A 21,269-nucleotide genomic window follows, 5' to 3' on the forward strand; every position below is an offset into this window, starting at 1 on the left:
GGAAAGACATAAACACAGTCTGCTGTTATATAACTTGAAAATGTCAATCAGCCTTGACATTTGAGTGTATGCCCATTTGCATTCCCTTTCATTGATCGGTAGTGGGTATAAGTTGTATTTTGCACAGGGCATAACCAGAAGGAAGAGACTGGAAATATAAAAAGGGGGGATGCCAACAGGGAAAAACAAGCCTCTTTTAAGGTTGGCCTGCTCTCATATTTTGGAAGTGTTTGTCTAATAAAATTTCTGTCTGCTTAAGCTAAACTGAGCTATAACTTGCCTATTTTAAACACTTTAGTCCATTATTCCAAATTTTTATTGTGATGAGGTAAGAACTGAGGGAGAAAAATAAACTGACCTGACATTATGATTCTTGTTGCTGTTCAGTTGCTCAGTCATGTCTGACTCTTTGTGACCCCATAGACTGCAGCATGCCAGGCTTCCCTGTTCTTTACTGTCTCCTGGAGCTTGCTCAAACTCAAGTCTATTGAGTTAGTAATGCCATCCTACCGTCTCATCCTAGATAAGGATGACATCATCCCTCATCCCTCATCCTTCATCCGTTTCTCTTGCTGCCTTAAGTCTTTCCCAGCATCAGGGTCTTTTCCAATGAATTGGCTCTTTGAATGAGGTGGCCAAAGTATTGGAGTTTCAGCCTTAGTATCTGTCCTTCCAATGAATATTCAGGATTCATTTCCTTTAGGATTGACTGGTTTGATCTCCTAACAGTCCAAGGGACTCTTGAGAGTTTTCTCGAACACATCTTCCTTTTTGAGTATTTGACATTTCTAAATGTATTTAAGTTTTGCCTTAGAAGTTTTTTGTATATATGTAAATTTCTTATAAATTTAATATGCAATTGGGGATTGGCTAACTTATTTAATATTTTAAGTATATTTTATAAACATATATTGAAAATATTTGATATATTGAACACTGTTTTGGGGAGGGTAACTTTGATTTTAATAGTGATATAAAATGAAAATATCCAATGAAACCATTTTATAAAGCTCTATTGGAGTAGAGCTTTTATAAAGCTCTATTTAGATGTCTATTACACTTCTCTTTCAAAAAAAAAATTAAATTTCTGAACAAGCAAGATTTACTTTTGTAGGTAGAGACCTTGCTTCTTCATGACCTTAATACTTCTCATATATTTCATTTAATCTATATTTTAGTAAGGTGGATATTAAAATTATTGTTTTAGAGAAGAGAAAACAAAGCCTTGATGCTTTTGAACTGTGGTGTTGGAGAAGACTCTTGAGAGTCCCTTGGACTGCAAGGAGATCCAACCAGTCCATTCTAAAGGAGATCAGTCCTGGATGTTCTTTGGAAAGAATGATGCTAAAGCTGAAACTCCAGTACTTTGGCCACCTCATGTGAAGAGTTGACTCATTGGAAAAGACTGATGCTGAGGGGGATTGGGGGCAGAAGGAGAAGGGGAAGACAGAAGATGAGATGGCTGGATGGCATCACTGACTCAATGGACGTGAGTCTGAGTGAACTCCGGGAGTTGGTGATGGACAGGGAGGCCTGGCGTGCTGTGATTCATGGGGTCGCAGAGTCGGACACGACTGAGCGACTGAACTGAACCGAACTGAATGGTGGAGTCAGCCTCTGAATGCAGCTTCTCTGGTTCCAGTAACGGAGTTCTTAATCATTTCATTAGAAGTTACCACTTTTTTTTTTTTAGTATTAAATGGGAACTTTTATAATGAGTTGCTGTTTGACATCAATTTTCAATAGTGTAAGATAAAAAAGAATCTGTAAAGAAAAGGGCCCTGTAGATGCTTCTGATACACACACAATATAAACCCGAAGAAAATTATGTCATAGCAAAATGATTGCACATGATTGGGCAGGCACTTATTATACATTATTTTAGGATCGCTTGTACTTCAAAATTCGTATGGAAACGGCTTTACTTTGGTAAGAATTAACGCTAAACCTCCAAGTTCCAGAATATAAAACCAAAGTCAAAACAGACGTCCAGATAATTAATACTTTAAAGGAGCATGAGAACGGAATTGTTGAGGGTTTTCATTTGTAGTTCCCCTGGGCCAATCTCAGTTATGATTCTCAGGATCCAACCCCGCCCGCATCCCCCCGCTAAGGCGCTGAAGATCTTCCTCTTTTCGATTAGTTTTCCCTGGGAAAAGGTAGGACTCTACACATGCCTAAAATATCTGGGGACTGATGATGGGCATGTAAGAACCAAAAAAAGACAATTTAGAGAAGAAAGCAAAGTGAAAAACAAATGCTTCAGGGTCAAAACTGAAGAAAACCAAGCCACTTCGGTTAGAAAATGTGTGCAAACCAAGTCCACTGATTCATTTTACCTCTTCCACACCAGGCACTGCTTGCTGAGCGTTAGGGTAACCAGGGAACGGAGGTTGCCCCGGTAACGTAGGAAGCGCGGAGGGCTTCAAGGCTCAGGGCTCTAGACAGCCCTTCCGGCCCCGAGTGGTGGGAGGGGTGGAGGCCAGACTCTCGCGAGAGCTGTGTGTGTTCTACTCTACGTCTTCGCGGTTGGCCTTAGGGCTGCGGCGGCCAGTCAGGGGCAAGGCATCCGGAGCGTTTCAGATGGCTACTCAGCAAGGGACGCCCTCCTCCGCTCTGCGGGTCCTGGAAGAAGCGTTGGGCATGGGCTTGTCGGCTGCCGGGGACACCGCGGAGGCGGTGGCTGCTGAGGGTGCCTACTACCTGGAGCGTATCCTTCGCGTGTAGGCGGGGCACCCAGACTCTGGCCGCGGTAACGGGTGTTGGGAGCGAGGGCGCCCTTTGAAGCCTGGGGTCCGCCAGCTGGTAGAGGCGCCTGTTGGATCTCACGGTGATCTTTCCGACAACGCGACCCCGGAAACCTGCCCACTGTAATTTTTCGCCTTGTTGTAGTTGTAGGCTGATGTGTTCCTGTTGGAAAAAGTTCGTAGTCACCACTCAGTAAACTTTGCAATTTTGTTTAAAGTAGCCCCACAAATTAATCCAACCCTCCTTTCACTCAGTGGTTTTCTTAAGCACAGAATGCCGTGAAAATAAATTCCATAGGGGAACATCCGGAGGTTAAGGAAAAAACCGCTCCCTTTAGGATTTAACATCAGGATATCCATTCAGATCCTGTAGATGGCCCAGTTGTCCAGTGCTTCTGTGATTTGTTTTGGTAGCAGCGACCCACTGGATAGTTTCATTGTGGGCTACTTAATGATGATAACTTTTTACCCCTTTTAGCAACTGAATGGTATCCTGGTGAGCTGACAAGTCTCAGCTATGCTATGAAGAAATCAGATAAGACAGAGATGAGCAGTTATCAATGGAAATAACTAGAAAAATTGAATAGCCACATGTGGATGTGTAGGCTCACTATTTATTGGGTAAAACTTTTGAGCTCCCCTTCTCTAAATTAATGGTACGAGAGAGGGGGAGGGTTCGTGAGAAAGATAACTATTCTTCTGGCAGATAAGAGAGAGATGGGTAATCTGTTTTATTCTTAAAGGTATCAAGGAAACTGCAAAATCTGTTTTTTTGTTGTTCAAATATAATCCACCTATATTTAATTAAAGATTTCAGAGATCCAGCAATGATTCATTTTGTAGGTTTTTAAACTGATTAACCTGTCCTGACTCAGGCTCAGTACACATCCCTGCTACAAAGAGCTTTGAAGAACTTGATTGAAAAGCTCAAAGAAAATATATGTAGTTTATTCAATGTGGACATGATATTTATAGGAGTGTGTTTGAATAATCTGAAAGCAATTTGAGAGAAAGAAGTGGGTGCTCTAGTGTTTTAAGTGAGGTTTCGTATTCTGTTTTCCTGACCCTTAACAAGCTGTCATTTCCAGTAATATTCCTTTTTAAATTCAGAAACAATTCAGTGACTCTTCATAGCTGATTTATGTCTAAAACATGAAGTTATTCAATAGCCATGTTAGTGATAACCAGGCATCTTATATCTACCTGCATTAAAATGATTTCTGTCACAGTATTTTGAGTGTTAACATGAGACAAATAGAGTGAAGTAAGTTTTTGCAAACATCTTTATGAAATAAGTCATGAGACTCCAATATAGTAGAACTTTCACTAATGAAAATCTGGTTTACTGAATTTGCATGGAGGTCACTGAGTTGCAACTGCCAACATATTAGACTTTTCCAAGTAATCACATTTACAAATATAAGCAACTATAACTTTTTCAGGTCAGTAACTCAGTCATGTCCAACTCTTGGCAACCCTATGAACCACAGGATGCCAGGCCTCCCTATCTATCACCAACTGCTGCTGCTGCTGCTGCTAAGTCACTTCAGTCGTGTCCGACTCTGTGCGACCCCATAGAGGGCAGCCCACTAGGCTCCCCCGTACCTGGGATTCTCCATGCAAGAACACTGGAGTGGGTTGCCATTTCCTTCTCCAATGGATGAAAGTGAAAAGTGAAAGTGAACTTGCTCAGTCGTGTCCGACTGTTCGCGACCGCATGGACTGCAGCCTACCAGGCAGGCTCCTCCGCTCATGGGATTTTCCAGGCAAGAGTACTGGAGTCTACCCAAACTGGAGTCTACCCAAACCCATGTTCACTGAGTGTGATACCATCCAACCATCTCATCCTCTGTCGTCCCCTTCTCCTCCTGCCCTCAATCTTTCCCAGAATCAGTGTCTTTTCAAATGAGTCAGCTCTTCGCAACAGGTGGCCAAAGTATTGGAGTTTCAGCTTGAACATGAGTCCTTCCAATGAACACCCAGGATTGATCTCCTTTACGATGGACTGATTAGATCTTCTTGCAGTCCAAGGGACTCTCAAGAGTCTTCTCCAACACCATAGTCAAAAGCATCAATTCTTCGGCACTCAGTTTTCTTTATAGTCCAACTCTCACATCCATGCATGATGACTGGAAAAACCATAGCCTTGACTAGATGGACCTTTGTTGACAAAGTAATGTCTCTGCTTTTTAATATGCTGTCAAGGTTAGTCATAACTTTCCTTCCAAGGAGTAAGCATCTTTTAATTTCATGGCTGCAGTCACCATCTGCAGTGATTTTGGAACACAAAAAAATAAAGTCAGCCACTGTTTCCTCATCTATTTCTCAAGTGATGGGACCAGATACCATGATATTAGTTTTCTGAATGTTGAGCTTTAAGCCAACATTTTCACTCTCCTCTTTCACTTTCATCAAGAGGCTCTTTAGTTCTTCTTCACTTTCTGCCATAAGGGTGGTGTCATCTGCATATTTGAGGTTATTGATATTTCTCCCAGCAATCTTGATTCCAGCATGTGCTTCCTGCAGCCCAGTGTTTCTCATGATGTACTCTGCATATAAGTTAAATAAACAGGGTGACAGTATACAGCCTTGACATAATCCTTTTCCTATTTGGAACCAGTCTGTTGTTCCATGTCCAGTTCTAACTGTTGCTTCCTGACCTGCATGTAGATTTCTCAAGAGGCAGGTCAGGTGGTCTGGTATGCCCATCTCTTGAAGAATTTCCCACAGTTTATTGTGATCCACACAGTCAAAGGCTTAGGCATAGTCAATAAAGCAAAAGTAGGTTTTTTTTTTTGAAACTCTCTTGCTTTTTTGATGATCTAGCAGATGTTGGCAATTTGATCTCTGGTTCTTCTGCCTTTTCTAAATCCAGCTTGAACATCTGGAAGTTCATGCATTGCTGAAGCCTGGCTTGGAGAATTTTGAGTATTACTTCATTAGCGTGTGAGATGAGTGCAATTGTGCGGTAGTTCGAGTATTCTTTGGTATTGCCTTTCTTTGGGATTGGAATGAGAACTGACCTTTTCCAGTCCTGTGGCCACTTTCCAAATTTGAGTTTTCCAAATTTGCTGACGTATTAAGTGCAGCATTTTCACAGCATCATCTTTTAGGATTTGAAATAGCTCAACTGGAATTCCATCACCTCTACTAGCTTTGTTCGTAATGATGCTTGTTAAGGCCCACTTGACTTCACATTCCAAGATGTCTGGCTCTAGGTGAGTGTGAATGATCACACCACTGTGATTATCTGAGTCGTGAAGATCTTTTTTGTACAGTTCTGTGTATTCTTGCCATCTCTTCTTAATATCTTCTGCTTCTGTTAGGTCCATACCATTTCTGTCCTTTATTGAGCCCATCTTTGCATGAAATGTTCCCTTGGTATCTCTAATGTTCTTGAAGAGATCTCTAGTCTTCCCCATTCTATTGTTTTCCTCTATTTCTTTGCATTGATCACTGAGGAAGGCTGTCTTATTTCTCCTTGCTATTCTTTGGAACTCTGCATTCAGATGGGTATATCTTTCCTTTTCTCCTTTGCTTTTTGCTTCTCTTCTTTTCACAGCTATTTGTAAGGCCTCCTCAGACAGCCATTTTGCTTTTTTGCATTTCTTTTTCTTGGGGATGGTCTTGATTCCTGTCTCCTGTACAATGTCATGAACCTCTGTCCATAGTTCTTCAGGCACTCTCTCTGATCTGGTCCCTTAAATCTATTTCTCACTTCCACTGTATGGTCATAAGGGATTTGACTTATGTCATATGTGAATGGTGTAGTGGTTTTCCCCACTTTCTTCAATTTAAGTCTGAATTTGGCAATAAGGAGTTCATGATCTGAGCCACAGTCTGCTCCTGGTTTTGTTTTTGCTGACTGTATAGAGCTTCTCCATCTTTGCCTGTAAAGAATATAATCAGTCTGATTTCGGTGTTGACTATCTGGTGACGTCCATGTGTAGAGTCTTCTCTTGCGTTGTTGGAAGAGGTTGTTTGCTGTGACCAGTGTGTTCTCTTGGCAGAACTTTATTAGCCTTTGCCCTGCTTCATTCTGTACTCCAAGGCCAAATTTGCCTGTTACTCCTGGTGTTTTTTGACTTCCTACTTTTGCATTTCAGTCCCTTATAATCAAAAGGAAATTTTGGGTGGTGTTAGTTCTAGAAGGTCTTATAGGTCTTCATAGAGCCATTCAACTTCAGCTTTTTCAGCATTACTGGTTGGGGCATAGACTTGGATTACTATGATGTTGAATGGTTTGCCTTGGAAATGAACAGAGATCATTCTTACGTTTTTGAGATTGCATCCAAGTACTGCATTTTGGACTCTCTTGTTGACTATAACGGCTTTTTAGGATTTTTCTTTTTAATTGAAGTAAAACTGATGTACAACATTATATTAGTTTAGGTGTACAACATAGTGATTCATTATTTTTATACTTTATGAAATAGTTGCCACTAGAAGTCTAGTTACTGTTAGTCACCATACAGAGTTTTGCAATTTTATTGATTATATTCCCTATGCTGTACATTACTACACCATCACATATTTATATTATAACTGGGAGTTTGTACGTCTTAATTCCTGACATATTTTTCACCAATCTCTGCATCTCCCTGATATCTGGCATCCATTAGATTTTTTCTCTCTTGAGACTACTTCTGTTGTGCTTATTTTTTTATTTTCAATTTTTAGATTCTACATATAATGAAACCATACAGTATTTGTTGTTTATTTACTATGATACCCTGAAGGTCCATACGTGTTGTTTTAAATGGCAAGATTTTAGTTTTCTTATGGCTGAGTAGTATTCCATAGTATTTATGTGTACCACATCTTCTTTATTCATTCATCTGTTGATGGACACTTAGGTTATTTCCATATATTGACTATTGTAAATAATGCTGAAATAAACATAGACTGCATATATCTTTTCAAATTAGTGTTTTGTTTTCTTCAGATAAGTACACAGAAGTGGAATGTCTGGATCATATATTAGTTCTCTTTAAAAAGTTTTAAGGAACCTTTGTATGTTTTCCATAGTAGGTGCACCAATTTGCATTCCCGTGAACAGTGCATGAGAGTTGCCTTTTCTTCACATTCTCACCAGCACTTGCTATTTCTTGATTTTTGGTAATAGCTATGCTGACAGGTGTGAGGTGATATCCCACTGTGTTTTTCATTTGTATCTCTCTGATGATTAAAGATTTTGAAACCTTACATATGTATGTTGGCTATCTAAATATAGTCCTTGAAAAAAAAGTCTATAGTCCCTTTGCTCATTTTTAATTGGATTATTGTCTTTTTTAATGTTGAGTTTTATGAGTTCTATACTTATTTTGGATGTTAATTCCTTATCAGATATATGATTTGCAAATATCATCTCCCATTCAGTAGATTGTGCTTTCCCTTTTCATTTTATTGGTTTTTTTTTTTTTGTTATGCAAAAGTTTTCTAATTTGATGTAGTCTCATTTGTTTATTTTTGCTTTTGTTCCTTTTGCCTGAGGAGACGTATCCAAAAAATCACAGAGCATACTACTGCCCATATTTTCTTCCAGGAGTTTTATGATTAAGGTTTTATATTTAAGTCTTTGATCCATTTGAAGTTTATTTTTGTATATGGTGAAAGAAAATGGTCCAGTTTCATTCTTTTGCTTATGTCTATCTAGTTTTCCCAGAATAATTTAAAAGAGGCTGTATTTTCTTCATTGTATAGTTTTGCTTCCTTGATTGAGTGTCCATATAAATATGGGTTTATTTCTGGGCTTTGTATTTTCTTACATTTATATATCTGTTTTGTGACAATTTCTTGCATTTTTGACTATTAAAGCTTTTTAGCGTTGTGATAATTCCAACTTTGTTTTTATATATTAAGATTGTTTTGATATTTTGGGTATTTTGTGTTTCCATACAAATTTTAGGTTTATTTTTTACAGTTCTATGAAAAATGTTATTGATGTTCTGATAGGGATTTCATTGACTCTGTATACTGCTTTGAGTAGTATGAATATTTTAGCAATATTTATTCTTCCTATCTATGAGCCAAAGATGGAGAAGCTCTATACAGTCAACAAAAATAAAGAGTGGGAGCTGACAGTGGCTCAGATCACGAACTCCTTATTGCCAAATTCAGACTTAAATGGAAGAAAGTAAGGAATACCACTAGACCATTCAGGTATGACCTAAATCAAATCCCTTATGACTACACAGTGGAAGTGAGAAATAGATTCAAGGGATTAGATCTGATAGAGTACCTTAAGAACTATGGACGGAGGTTTGTGACATTGTACAAGAGGCAGTGATCAAGACCATTCCCAAGAAAAAGAAATGCGAAAAGGAAAAATAGTTGTTTGAGGAGGCCTTACAAAGAGCTGAGAAAAGAAAAGACATGAAAGCAAAGGAGTAAAGGAAAGATATACCCATTTGAATGTAGGATCCCAAGGAAGAGCAAGGAGAGATAAAGACTTCCTAAGTGAACAATGCATGGAAATAGAGGAAAATAATAGAATGGGAAAGACTAGAGATCCCGTCAAGAAGATTAGATATATCAAGGGAACACTTCATGCCAAGATGGGCTCAATCAAGGACAGAAATGGCATGGACCTGACAGAAGCAGAAGATATTAAGAAGAGGTGGCGAGAATGCACAAAAAACTATACTGAAAAGATCTTCATGACCCAGATAACCACGATGGTATGATCACTCGCCTAGAGCCAGATATCCTGTAATGCAAAGTTAAGTGGGCCTCAGGAGGCATCACTACAAAAAAAGCTAGTAGAGGTGATGGAATTCCAGTTGAGCTATTTCAAATCCTAAAAGATGATGCTGTGAAAGTGCTGCATTCAATATGCCAGCAAATTTGGAAAGCTGATCAGTGGCCACAGGACTGGAAAAGGTCAGTTTTCGTTCCAATCCCAAAGAAAGGCAACGCTAAAGAATGTTCAGCTACCACACATTTGCACTCATCTCCCACTCTAGCAAAGTAATGCAAAAAAAAATCTCCAAGTCAGGCTTCAACAGTACATGAACCATGACCTTCTAGATGTTCAAGCTGGATTTAGAAAATGCAGAGTAACCAGAGATCAAATTGCCAACATCCGTTGGATCATCGAAAAAACAAGAGAGTTCCAGAAAAAATACATCTTCTTTATTGAGTAAGCCAAAGCCTTTGACTATGTGGATCACAACAAACTGGAAAATTCTTCAAGAGACGGGAATACCAGACCACTTGACCTGCCTCCTGAGAAATCTTTATGCAGGTCAAGAAGCAAGTTAGAACTGGACATGGAACAACAGACTGGTTTCCAAATCGGGAAAGGGGTACGTCAAGGCTGTATATTGTCACCCTGCTTATTTAACTTATATGCAGAGTACATCATGAGAAATTCTGGACTGGATGAAGCACACCTGGAATTAAGATTGCAGGGAGAAATATCAATAACCTCAGATATGCAGATGACACCACCCTTATGGCAGAAAATGAAGAAGAACTAAAGAGCCTCTTGATGAAAGTGAAAGAGGAGAGTGAAAAAGTTGCCTTAAAACTCAACATTCAGAAAACTAAGATCATGGCATCTGGTCCCATCACTTCATGGCAAATAGATGGGGAAACAGTGAAAACAGTGGCAGACTTTGATTTTGGGGGCTCCAAAATCACTGCAGATGGTGATTGCAACCATGAAATTAAAATCACTTGCTCCTTGGAAGTAAAGTTTTGACCAATCTAAGCAGTATATTAGAAAGCAGAGACATTACTTTGTCAACAATGTTCCATGTAGTCAAGCTGTGGTTTTCCAGTAATCATGTATGGATGTGAGAGTTGGACTATAAAGAAAGCTGAGCACCAAAGAATTGATGTTTTTGAACTGTGGTGTTGTTCTCCACAACTTGAGAGTCTCTCTTGAGAGACCCTTGGACTGCAAGGAAATCCAACCAGTCCCTCCTAAAGGAATTCTGTCTTGAATATTCATTGCAAAGACCAACACTGAAGCTGAAACTCCAATACTTTGGTCACCTCATGCGAAGAACAGACTCATTTTAAAAGACCCTGATGCTGGGAAAGATTGAAGGCAGAAGAAGAAGAGGATGAGATGTTTGGATGATACCACGGACTCAATGGACATGAGTTTGAGTAACCCCCACGAGTTGGTGATGGCGAGGGAAGCCTGGTGTGCTGCAGTCCATGGGGTTGTGACTGAGCAACTGAACTGAATTTAACTGATCCATGAGCACAGTATATTTTTCCATTCCTTTGTGTTGTCTTCAATTTATCATAGGTTTATGTCAAATTTTTAAAATGCTTTTTCTGCGTCGATTGAGAACATCATGTGCTTTTTATCTTTTATTTTGTTAATGTAATGTATCACATTGATTGATTTGTCCTTATTGAACTATTCTTGCATTCATGGATAAATCCCAATCGATTATGATATATGCTCCATTTCTGGTTATTTCTGTAATTTCTTCTTATATTCTCCTTCCTTGTGGTTTGATGATTTTCTTTACTGTTATATTTGAATTCTTTCTTTTTACTTTTAGTATATATTATAGGTTTCTCTTTGTACTTGCAAATCTATATATATAGCAGTGTATTTAATAGTTGCTTAAGTTTTTAAGTATTATGAAAGCACAACCTTTTTACCCTCTATGTTTTATGTTTTTTATTTAATATTTTACATCTTTTTGCTTTGTGTATTCCTTAACTACTTATTGTCGGAACTACTTATTATAGTTGTAGCTGGTTTTGTGACTTTTGTCTTTAACTTTCATAGCTTTTTAAATGTCTGATCCACTTCCTTTGCTATTTATTTGCTTTTACTAGTGACATTTTTTTTCTTTTGTATATTTTCTGATATCTTGCTATGACCTACTTTCTACTTAAAGAAGTCCCTTTATCATTTCTTATAAAGCTAGTTTAGTAGTGATGAATTCTTACTTTTTGTTGTCTGGCAAATTCTTTATCTCTCCTCCAGTTCTGAATAATAATATTGCCAGCTAGAGTATTCTTGGTTGTAAGTTTTTTTTTTAAGCACATTAACCGTATCATGCCCCTCTTTTCTGACCTGTAAAGCTTTTGCTGAAAAATTGGCTTTAGCCTAGGGGTTTCCTTGTATGTGACTAGTTGTTTCTTTTTGCTGCCTTTAATATTCTCTCTTTATTTAAAAATTTTTCCATTTTAATTATAGTATGTCTTGGTGTGGCTGTCTTTGGGTTTATCTTGTTTGGAATTCTCTGTGCTTCCTGGATCTAGATATGTTTCCATTTCCGATTTAAGGAAGTTTTTAGTTATTATTCCTTCAAAGAGGTTTTCTGACCTATCCTTTTTGCTTCTTTCCCTCTGGGACCCCTATACTATGAATGTTAGCATGCTTGATATAATTTTAGCGTTTCTTAAATTATCCTCATTTTTTATTCCTTTATTTTTGCTCTTTATACTGAGCGACTTCCACTATTCTGTTTTCCAGATTGCTTATGTATTCTTCTGTATCTTCCAACCAGTTGCTGATTCCATCTAGTGTATTTGTCATTTCAGTTATTTTACTCTTCATCTCTGGTTGGTTCATTCCTATATTTTCTAACTCTTTATTGAGATTATCACTGTGTTCATTTCTTATTTTGTGTTTGGTGAGAATTTTTATGACCATTACTTTGAATTCTTTATCAGGCAAATTATCTCTTTTTCATTAGTTTTTTTCCAGGGGTTTTATCAGGTCCTTTCATTTAGAGCATTTTCTCTGTATCCTCATTTTGTTTTACTTTCTGTGTTTCTGTGTTTTAAGCAAAACAGTTATTTCCCTCAGTCTTGAAGTCATGGTCTTGTGTAGGAGCATTCTGTTATAGAATGCATGTGCTGGTTGGCTTTGGTGGGCTGGCTGGAACTGAAGTGGGCATGGGCTGGGAAGGACATGCTAAGTGTGGGCTGCCTTGGCAGGGAACCTGGAGCTGGAGTGGGCACAGGTAAGGGACATACTACAGTGGATTTGGTAGGCATTATTCAGTCTATTGCCTTTGTGATAGGATTCAGAGTGAGTGAGTTTGTGCATGAGCCCTTTAAGAGTGGAGTTTTGGTTTCTTGTCAGAGTCCTCTAGCTCTTCTGTATGTAAGACCCATCGGTTTTCAAAAGTCATACTTTATGGGGCCTCATATTTGTCATGCAGATCCCTTCTCCTAGAGTTACCAAGATGGGACTTGAATTCCTTGCTCTTTAGCAAGGGCTTCCATGGTTGTGATAGCCCCTCCCACTTGTGGACTTCCCTGGTGGCTCAGACAGTAAAGAATCTGCCTGCAATGTGGAAAATCTGGGTTCAGTCCCTTGTTTGGTAAGATCCCTTGGAGGAGGGCACAACTTGCTCCAGTACTCTTGCCTGGAGAATCCCCATGGATAGAGGAGCCTGGTGGGCTATAGTCCATGGGGTGCAAAGAGTTGGAACTGACTGAGCTACTAAACACAGCACAGAACTCCCCCTTGTGTGGGTTGCCAGTCTATGGATGAGGATCTTGACTTGATCTCACCTTTATCCCTCCTACATGTCTTGATGTTGTTTTTTCTTTATATCCTAATGTAGCAGCGACGTTGTGCTAGTTTTCGAGTTGTTCTAAGGGAGAGTTGTTCTATATGTAATTGTAGTCTTGGTGTGTCCATGGGAGGAGGTGAGCTCAAGTTCCTCCTACTCTGCCATTTTGATCCCACCCTTCTTTTAGGATTTTATTATCCTTTTTGTGAATTATCTAGTCACTGCGTTTCCTCCATCTCTCTTTGGTTGCCTATTTTGGGTTTCAACCAGAGGGTAGTCAAAAGGTTACTAAACATTTAACCAGTCATTTTTCCTGGATTCAGTCTTCAGGTCATGAGACTGAATGTCTTTCAGTCTTTAGTCATGAGAACCTTTAACTCTTGGTTAAATGAAGTTTGAGGGTAACTGTTGAATGCCAATTATTCCTGTATCCCTGGTAGCTTGGTTGGTAAAGAATATGCTTGCAACAATGCAGGAGACCCAGGTTTGATCCTTGGTTTGGGAAGATCCCCTGGAGAAGAGGATGGCAACCCACTCCTGTGTTCTTGCCTGGAAAACCCCATGGACAGAGGAGCCTGGCAGGCTACAGTTCATGGGGTCGCAAAGAGTTGGACATAACTGAGTAACTAGCACAGGGGAAAAAAAAATGGTGATTATGTTAGTTGCTGAAGTGGGACCTTTTTGGGTTTAAAGTCTTTAATTTTCAGGTAATTTAATTGAGCTATTGCAGTGATAAATAAAAATTATAATATGCACAAATGAATCAGGAATTTGATGTTCTCTACTTTGCACATATACTTAATCTCTTCTAATTCACTAATTTGGTCCTGGACTTTCCTTGTTTATGACTAAACAGTTGCTCCTAGGATACTAGACAATGAACTGTTAATATTGACCAAGGCTTGTGAAAGAGCTTGACTCAAATTCTCCAGGAAATCACCCTTTTCTTTACTCTTCAACATTCAGATATAAAGAACGTGTATAGGCTAATGTGGTCCAAACCAGAAACCTAGCCATGATCCACGGGAGAGTGGCTTTATTAGAAGTCTCACATTCTTTTAACCAGTTTAGAGAATGTGTCCAGGAAACAGTATTATTACTGCTGAAACAACCCTCCTTTGTAACTGTCTAGCTACAATGGCACCACCTGTTTCTCTTCCAAAGCACTTCATATCATTGCTTTTATGTTTTAAACATAAAATAATGAAACATACATGATGTTTTGTGTGGGTCTGTGTTTGTGTGTTAATCAGTCAGTCATGTCTGACTCTTTGACACCCCATGGACTGTAGCCCACCAGACTCCTCTGTCCATGGAATTCTCCAGGCAAGAATACTTGAGTGGGTTGCCATTCCCTTCTCCAGAAGATCTTCCTGACCCAGGAATCGAACTCAAGTCTCTTGCATTACAGGTGGATTCTTTACCCTGTGAGCCATCGGGGAAGCCCCATACACAATATAGTTCTTATCTTAACTATTTCCAGAATTTTAAGAGATCTAGTCATGGAATATATTAATTCTCTGGTGAACACTTTTTTAAGAAAGATACTGGCAGTTTTGTGAAATATAAGGCTATATTTTAACTATGTGATCTATAAACTGGTTATTGGGTGTCTCTAGTAATTGTAATGAAGGTTGATAGTCATTTATGAATGAATTCTCTGTTAAAATTAATGCTATTTAGAAGAGGTTTACAAGTATAGTAGTGACCAGGGATGGTTGTCTTTTAATATGTGACTGCAGACATTTGGGAATGCCTAATTCCAGTTGAGAGATGCAGGCTGGAATGAATTATACTAAGAAAACTAAGGCTTAATTGATTTTGTTTCTCCTTGTTGAAATAAAGGCCTTATTCAAGGAAGAGTAATGAAATGCATGAACTCCAGGGAAGTAGAACCACCAAAGTACTATTGTTTTTGTTACCTACTGACTTTGTGCTGATTTTCTGCTTCCCTAACTGGCTTTTGATTATTATTTTATCTCTCTAGGCATTTTAATACTAAAAATTTGACTTAGGACATGAGTTTGCTGGCCTCTGGAAAAATTTCCTTTGGCCCCAGCAGCAATTTCTGAGGACTGACTGAGTTTAAGCCTGTCCTTTGAGGCTAATCAACTCTGGATGCAGGCCCAAAGTCAGCTATTTCCAAAAATGCAAATTAAGGATTCCAGATCCTGAAATATGGTGATCACTCTAAACCAATACCCTATCTAAGATACATGTTCAGTTGCTCAGTCTTGTCCGACTCTTTGTGACCCCATGGACTGTAGCCTGCTAGGCTCCTCTGTCCATGGAATTTTTCCAGGCAAGAATATTAGAGTGGGTTGCCATTTTCTACTCCAGGGAATCTTCTTGACCCAGGGATCAAACCCTTGTCTCTTAAGTCTTCTGCATTGGCAGGCAGATTCTTTAGTAGGAAAGACTGAAGGAAGCAAAACTGCAGTGGGAAGTATGAGAACAAATGTGCCAGTTATTTGCCATCTTTGGCCTAGGCTTCTCCGTTCTAGATCCCAGGCTTCTCCGTCTGTGGGATTCTCCAGGCAAGAATAGTGGAGTGGGTTGCCATTTCCTTCTCCAGGGTATCTTCCTGACCCAGGGATTGAACCCAGGTCTCCCACATTAGAGGCAGACGCTTTAACCTCTGAGCCACCAGGGAAGCCCGAAAGTGAACATGACCATAATGTTTTGTATTTATAGTATGTTTCTTTTATTTCAATTTGGTGAAATAAAATGTTGATCACGGAGAATCCACTCTAGAATTTAGATTGCCTCCAGGTACATTGATTCTACGGTGATGGCAAAGGTTACAAAGCAATTTCAGTCTATGGTAACTTTGGGAAATCATGTAAAACATAATTAGCTATATGTTTCACTAAAATTCTTTATAAAGCTGATATTTCTGGCAGTGATCACTACCTACAGATGCAGTAGTGCAGGGCACCAGTATGTGAGGAACTTTGTATGCTGCTCTCATCTAAAAAGTGTTCATTTCCTTCTGGCTGTGGTCCATTTGCAGAACCTTATGTGTGACCCCATTGCACCAACTGTCACATCAAGCTCTGCTCCATTAGGCCAGCTGAGATGCTTCTCTTGCAGTTGTGTCTTCCATTGTACTGTGATGTATTTAGAGCTTCTTGACAGTTTCAGTGTGGTTATATATTTGCCTGTTTTCTGACAATATCTGCAAGGTCAGGATCTGGTATAGATTCTGTTAGTCCAGAAACTACCAGTTAGTTCACCCATGGTAATGAAGTACCAGGGAATTAATTCCTTGTGTGCATGCTCACAAGTGCTACTATGCTCCTTCCAGAACAAGTGTACATATGGAGAAGGATCCTTAGTCTGAGACCAGGCCGTGCCTCTAGAACATAGCACCTGGCCTGGAAGAGGGCAGTGATGAGGATTGTGCGTGCATGCCAGGGAGGAGGGGTGGCTATAGATAGTACCCTGGGAAAGATCAGACTAGAAAACCAGGACGTTATTAAGTGTCAGGTAAAGCTCAAGCTGGCAGAGTAGCAGGACCAGATCGGAAGGGAATAGAGTAGAAAAAAAATGAATTTTGGAATTGAGAGTTCAGTGATGTTTTTTGAAGGAAAACTAGGCAGGTAATGAATGGGAAGGGAGTTTTGTAAGGATTCAGAGTCAGCTTGGTAATAAGAAACTGATTTTAAGCAGTGGAAAAATAACTTTGTATGAAAATTGTGACCAGCTTAATAGTATGGAAATTTCCTGGAGAATAGAGATTAGATTACAGATGAGAAAGTTGCCCAATAAAACTAGAATTGGGAGTAAAAGTTTTATCTTTCAGGTAATTCTTGATGAATTATGCATTTTTATTCTAGCAATATTGCTTCTAAAGCAGTGCTTTCCAATCTTTTTCACATGTTGCTCCATCAGATCTTGCTTCAGTCTGTCTTTCTGGCTGTCCCAAGGACTGAGGGGATCAATATCTATACTGTCCAAAGTGTTCTCTTTATGAGAACTTAAGAGCGTGATTTCTCTCAGGCTTCAGAACCAGAGATTGCTGTACATCTGCTGAGAAATTCATCTATTTTCTTTGTATGGATACTGAATTGGTATCTGATTACATTTCTGTCTGACACTGACTGCTGGGAAACCTAGTCTCAAACCTGTGGCTTCTATATATATCAAAGTACAAGAGACCTTATGGACTGTACTTTATCTTCTGCAGTTTCCCTTTCTCTTCTAATTTCCATATTCATTTATTTTTAACTCCCTGTAGCTGTATGCATGTCTGAAAACTGCCACAGAATTCTTTGGGGATAATTTGTCCATGTGTTGTGAGCCAGCTAGCCAGCTAGACAGATGCATACAAACATACATGCCAGAGTACATTTACTTCTTCAGTAACACTGCAATATCACATTTCAGTTGGGTTGCTTCTGGGAAGATTTTTCTGTTCACATTCTATTGTGGCTACTAAGGATGATCCTGGTTCCTGTTTGGGGTACTTGTCCTCTTCCTGACCTTTTGTCTCATGAATCACTTGCCCTTGGTTTATTTAATCTTTGAGTCTATTGCTCTGTATCTCTTTAATACTTCTCTTTCCTCTAGGGTCTTCAGATGGAGCTGTTTAAAGGATTTGATTTATCTCTTCATAGTATGACACTTGAGAGCCTCGAAAACATAGATTATAGAGTTCATTATTGAGAATATTGGTAAAAATTGTACATTGCTGTTGTGTCACTGTAGAAACAGTATGATGTAGTTGAGAATTCATGGTATTTGTATTCAAGAAACTTGTCTTTGTCATTCATGTCTTTGGTCTTGGCCAGATCTCTTCTTCCTGACTCAGTTTCCTTCCCCGCCCCCCCAAATTTTTCCTTTGTTTCCTGTGCCATTCACTCTTACAGGGTTTTAAGAGTACATATGGTATGTTCCATGTGACAATATTTTAAAGCATTTTAAAATTGTATTTTTTCCTCCTACTCTTTTTTGATTGTGAGGAAATACGATGTTACAAGCTGGAATCAAGATTGCCGGGAGAAATATCAATAACCTCAAATATGCAGATGACACCACCCTTATATCAGAAAGTGAAGAGGAACTAAAAAGCCTCTTGATGAAAGTGAAAGAGGAGAGTGAAAAAGTTGGCTTAAAGCTCAACATTCAGAAAACGAAGATCATGGCATTTGGTCCCATGACTTGGGAAATAGATAGAGAAACAGTGGAAACAGTGTCAGACTTTATTTTTCTGGGCTCCAAAATCACTGCAGATGGTGACTTCAGTATTGAAATTAAAAGACGCTTACTCCTTGGAAGGAAAGTTATGACCAAACTAGATAGCCTATTGAAAAGCAGAGACATTACTTTGCCAACAAAGGTCCATCTAGTCAAGGCTATGGTTTTTCCAGTGGTCATGTATGGATGTGAGAGTTGGACTGTGAAGAAAGCTGAGCACCAAAGAATTGATGCTTTTGACTGTGATGTTGGAGAAGACTCTTGAGAGTCCCTTGGACTGCAAGGAGATCCAACCAGTCCATCCTAAAGGAGATCAGTCCTGGGTGTTCATTGGAAGGACTGATGCTGAAGCTGAAACTCCAGTACTTTGGCCACCTCATGGGAAGAGTTGACTCATTGGAAAAGACCCTGATGCTGGGAGGGATTGGGGGCAGGAGGAGAAAGGGATGACAGCGGATGAGATGGCTGGATGGCATCACCAACTCGATGGACATGAGTTTTGGTAAACTCTGGGAGTTGGTGATGCACAGGGAGGCTTGGTGTGCTGTGATTCATGGGAACACAGAAAGTCCGACATGACTGAGCGACTGAACTGAACTGAACTGAGTATTATATCTCATCCCTAGAACCTACCAAGGCAATGGCAACCCACTCCAGTACTCTTGCCTGGGAAATCCCATGGATGGAGAAGCCTAGTGGGCTGCAGTCCATGGGGTTGCTAAGAGGCAGACACGACCGAGTGACTTCACTTTCACTTTTCACTTTCATGCATTGGAGAAGGAAATGGCAACCCACTCCAGTGTTCTTGCCTGGAGAATCCCAGGGGCGGGGAAGCCTGGTGGGCTGCCGTCTGTGGGGTCGCACAGAATCAGACACGAGTGAAGCGACTTAGCAGCAGCAGCAGCATCCCTAGAATATTTTTCTTCGGTAGTAGTTACAGGTATTGTTTAGTATTTCCAAAGCTTTGAGGACAAATTACATTTTTCTCTACATAGCCATGTTAAAGAAGCTTTGCTTTGACATTTCTTCCTCACAGTAATCTTGCCAGCATTTGGTTTAAATTATAAAGTCTATCCAGATCATTTTAGAATATTTAATTATTTGTGAACTTTATTATGGAATGAGCAGTGATTAAGGATGTTGTTTAGGTGCTAATTTGTGTGCAACCCTTTTGCAACATGGACTGTAGTCTGTTAGGCTCCTCTGTCCGTGGGATTTCCCAGGCAAGAATACTGGAGTGGGTTGCCATTTCCTTCTCCAGGGGATCTTTCTGACCCAGGGACTGAACCAAGATCTCCTACATTGCAGGCAGATTCTTAGATGCTGAGCCACCCAAGAAGCCCTAGTGATGAAGGGTAGCATTAATTTCTGGAAACAAATGACTGCCTACAAATTCAGCCTCTTTGTTTTCCCCAAACTTAAATCTTTTTGTTTTGTATTGGGGTATAGACGATTAACAATGTTGTAGTAGTTTTGGGTGAACAGTGAAGGGACTCAGCCATATATATACATGTGTCCATTCTCTCCCAAACCTTGCAGGCCGGCACAAATGATGAGCAGAGTTACATGTGCTATATAATGGGTGCTTGTTGGTTATCCATATTGAATATAGCAGTGTGTACATGACCCTCCCAAACTCCATAACTATCCCTTATCCCAGTAACTCTGTTTTCTAAGCCTGTCTCTTTCTGTTTTGTAAGTTCATTTGAGAAATTCGATATTTCTTCTTCTCTGTCTGATGTACTTCACTCTGTATGACACTTTCTAGGTCCATCCATGTTGCTGTAAATGGCCTTGTTTCATACTTTTTAATGGCTGACTAATGTTCCACTGTATATTTGTACCACATTTTCTTTATCCATTCCTTTGTCAGGGGACATTTATATTGCTTCCATGTCTTGGCTGTTGTAAACAGTGATGCAATGAACATTGAGGTGCCATATCCTTTTGGATCATGTTTTTCTTTGGATATATTCCCAGGAGTGGGATTGTAGGGCTTTATGATAGCTCTATTTTTAGTTGTTTAAGGAACCTCCATACTGTTCTCTATAGTGACTGTACCAATTTACATTCCCACAAACAGTAAAGGAGTATTTTCATATCCCAACACATTCTCCAACATTTGTTGTTTGTCGATTTTTTTGATTATAGCCATTCTGACCAATTTGAGGTGACATCTAATTATAGTTTTGATTTACATTTCTCTAATAACATCATGGCAAAAGATGGGGAAACAATGGAAACAGTGACAGACTTTATTTTCTTGGGCTCCAAAATCAGTGGACAGTGGCTGCATGAAATTAAAAGATGCTTGTTCCTTGGAAGAAAAGCAATGACAAACCTATACAGCGTATTAAAAAGCAGAGACATTACTTTGCCTGCAAAGGTCTGTATTCATTGCTGTGGTTTTTCTAGTAGTCATGTACGAATGTGAGAGCTGGACAGTAAAAAAGGCTGAGTGCCGAAAAAAATGATGCCTTCAGACTGTGGTGATGGAGAACACTCTTGAGAGTCCCTTGGACTGCAAGGAGATCAAACTAGTAAATCCTAAGGGAAATCAACCCTGACTATTCATTGGAAGGATTGATGCTGAAGCTGAAGCTCCAATACTTTGGCCACCTGATTCGAAGAGCAGACTCATTGGAAGAGACTGTGATACTGGGGAAGATTGAAGGCAGGAAGAGAGGGGGATGGCAAAGGGTGAGATGGTTGGATGACATCGCTAGCTAAATGAACATGAGTTTGAGGAAGCTCTGGGAGATGTTGAAGGACAGGGAGGCCTGGCATGCTGCAGCCTATGGGGTTGCAGAGAGTCAGACAC

The 21,269-nt window shown here is 39.6% G+C and overlaps 1 protein-coding gene and 1 long non-coding RNA gene across 5 annotated transcripts in view; one reads left to right on the forward strand and one right to left on the reverse strand.

Moving 5' to 3' along the window:
* LOC132343291 (uncharacterized) overlaps positions 1-2,415 on the reverse strand; it is a 74,136-nt gene extending 71,721 nt beyond the window's left edge. Inside the window, exon 1 of the long non-coding RNA XR_009492030.1 lies at positions 2,340-2,415. This is a non-coding gene — a long non-coding RNA (uncharacterized lncRNA). The remainder of the gene's footprint in view (positions 1-2,339) is intronic.
* Positions 2,416-2,501: 86 nt separating this feature from the next.
* The window catches only part of SPAG16 (sperm associated antigen 16), a 1,067,980-nt gene continuing 1,049,212 nt past the window's right edge, over positions 2,502-21,269 (forward strand). For all 4 annotated transcript variants that reach the window (XM_024981576.2, XM_024981577.2, XM_010802312.4 and 1 more), the window contains exon 1: positions 2,502-2,710. In XM_024981576.2, coding sequence (XP_024837344.1) covers positions 2,584-2,710 — 127 coding nt within the window. In that variant the 5' untranslated portion in view covers positions 2,502-2,583. The remainder of the gene's footprint in view (positions 2,711-21,269) is intronic.

This window comes from Bos taurus, chromosome 2 (genome assembly GCF_002263795.3).
Source record: "Bos taurus isolate L1 Dominette 01449 registration number 42190680 breed Hereford chromosome 2, ARS-UCD2.0, whole genome shotgun sequence".
Classification (NCBI taxonomy): Eukaryota; Metazoa; Chordata; class Mammalia; order Artiodactyla; family Bovidae; genus Bos; species Bos taurus.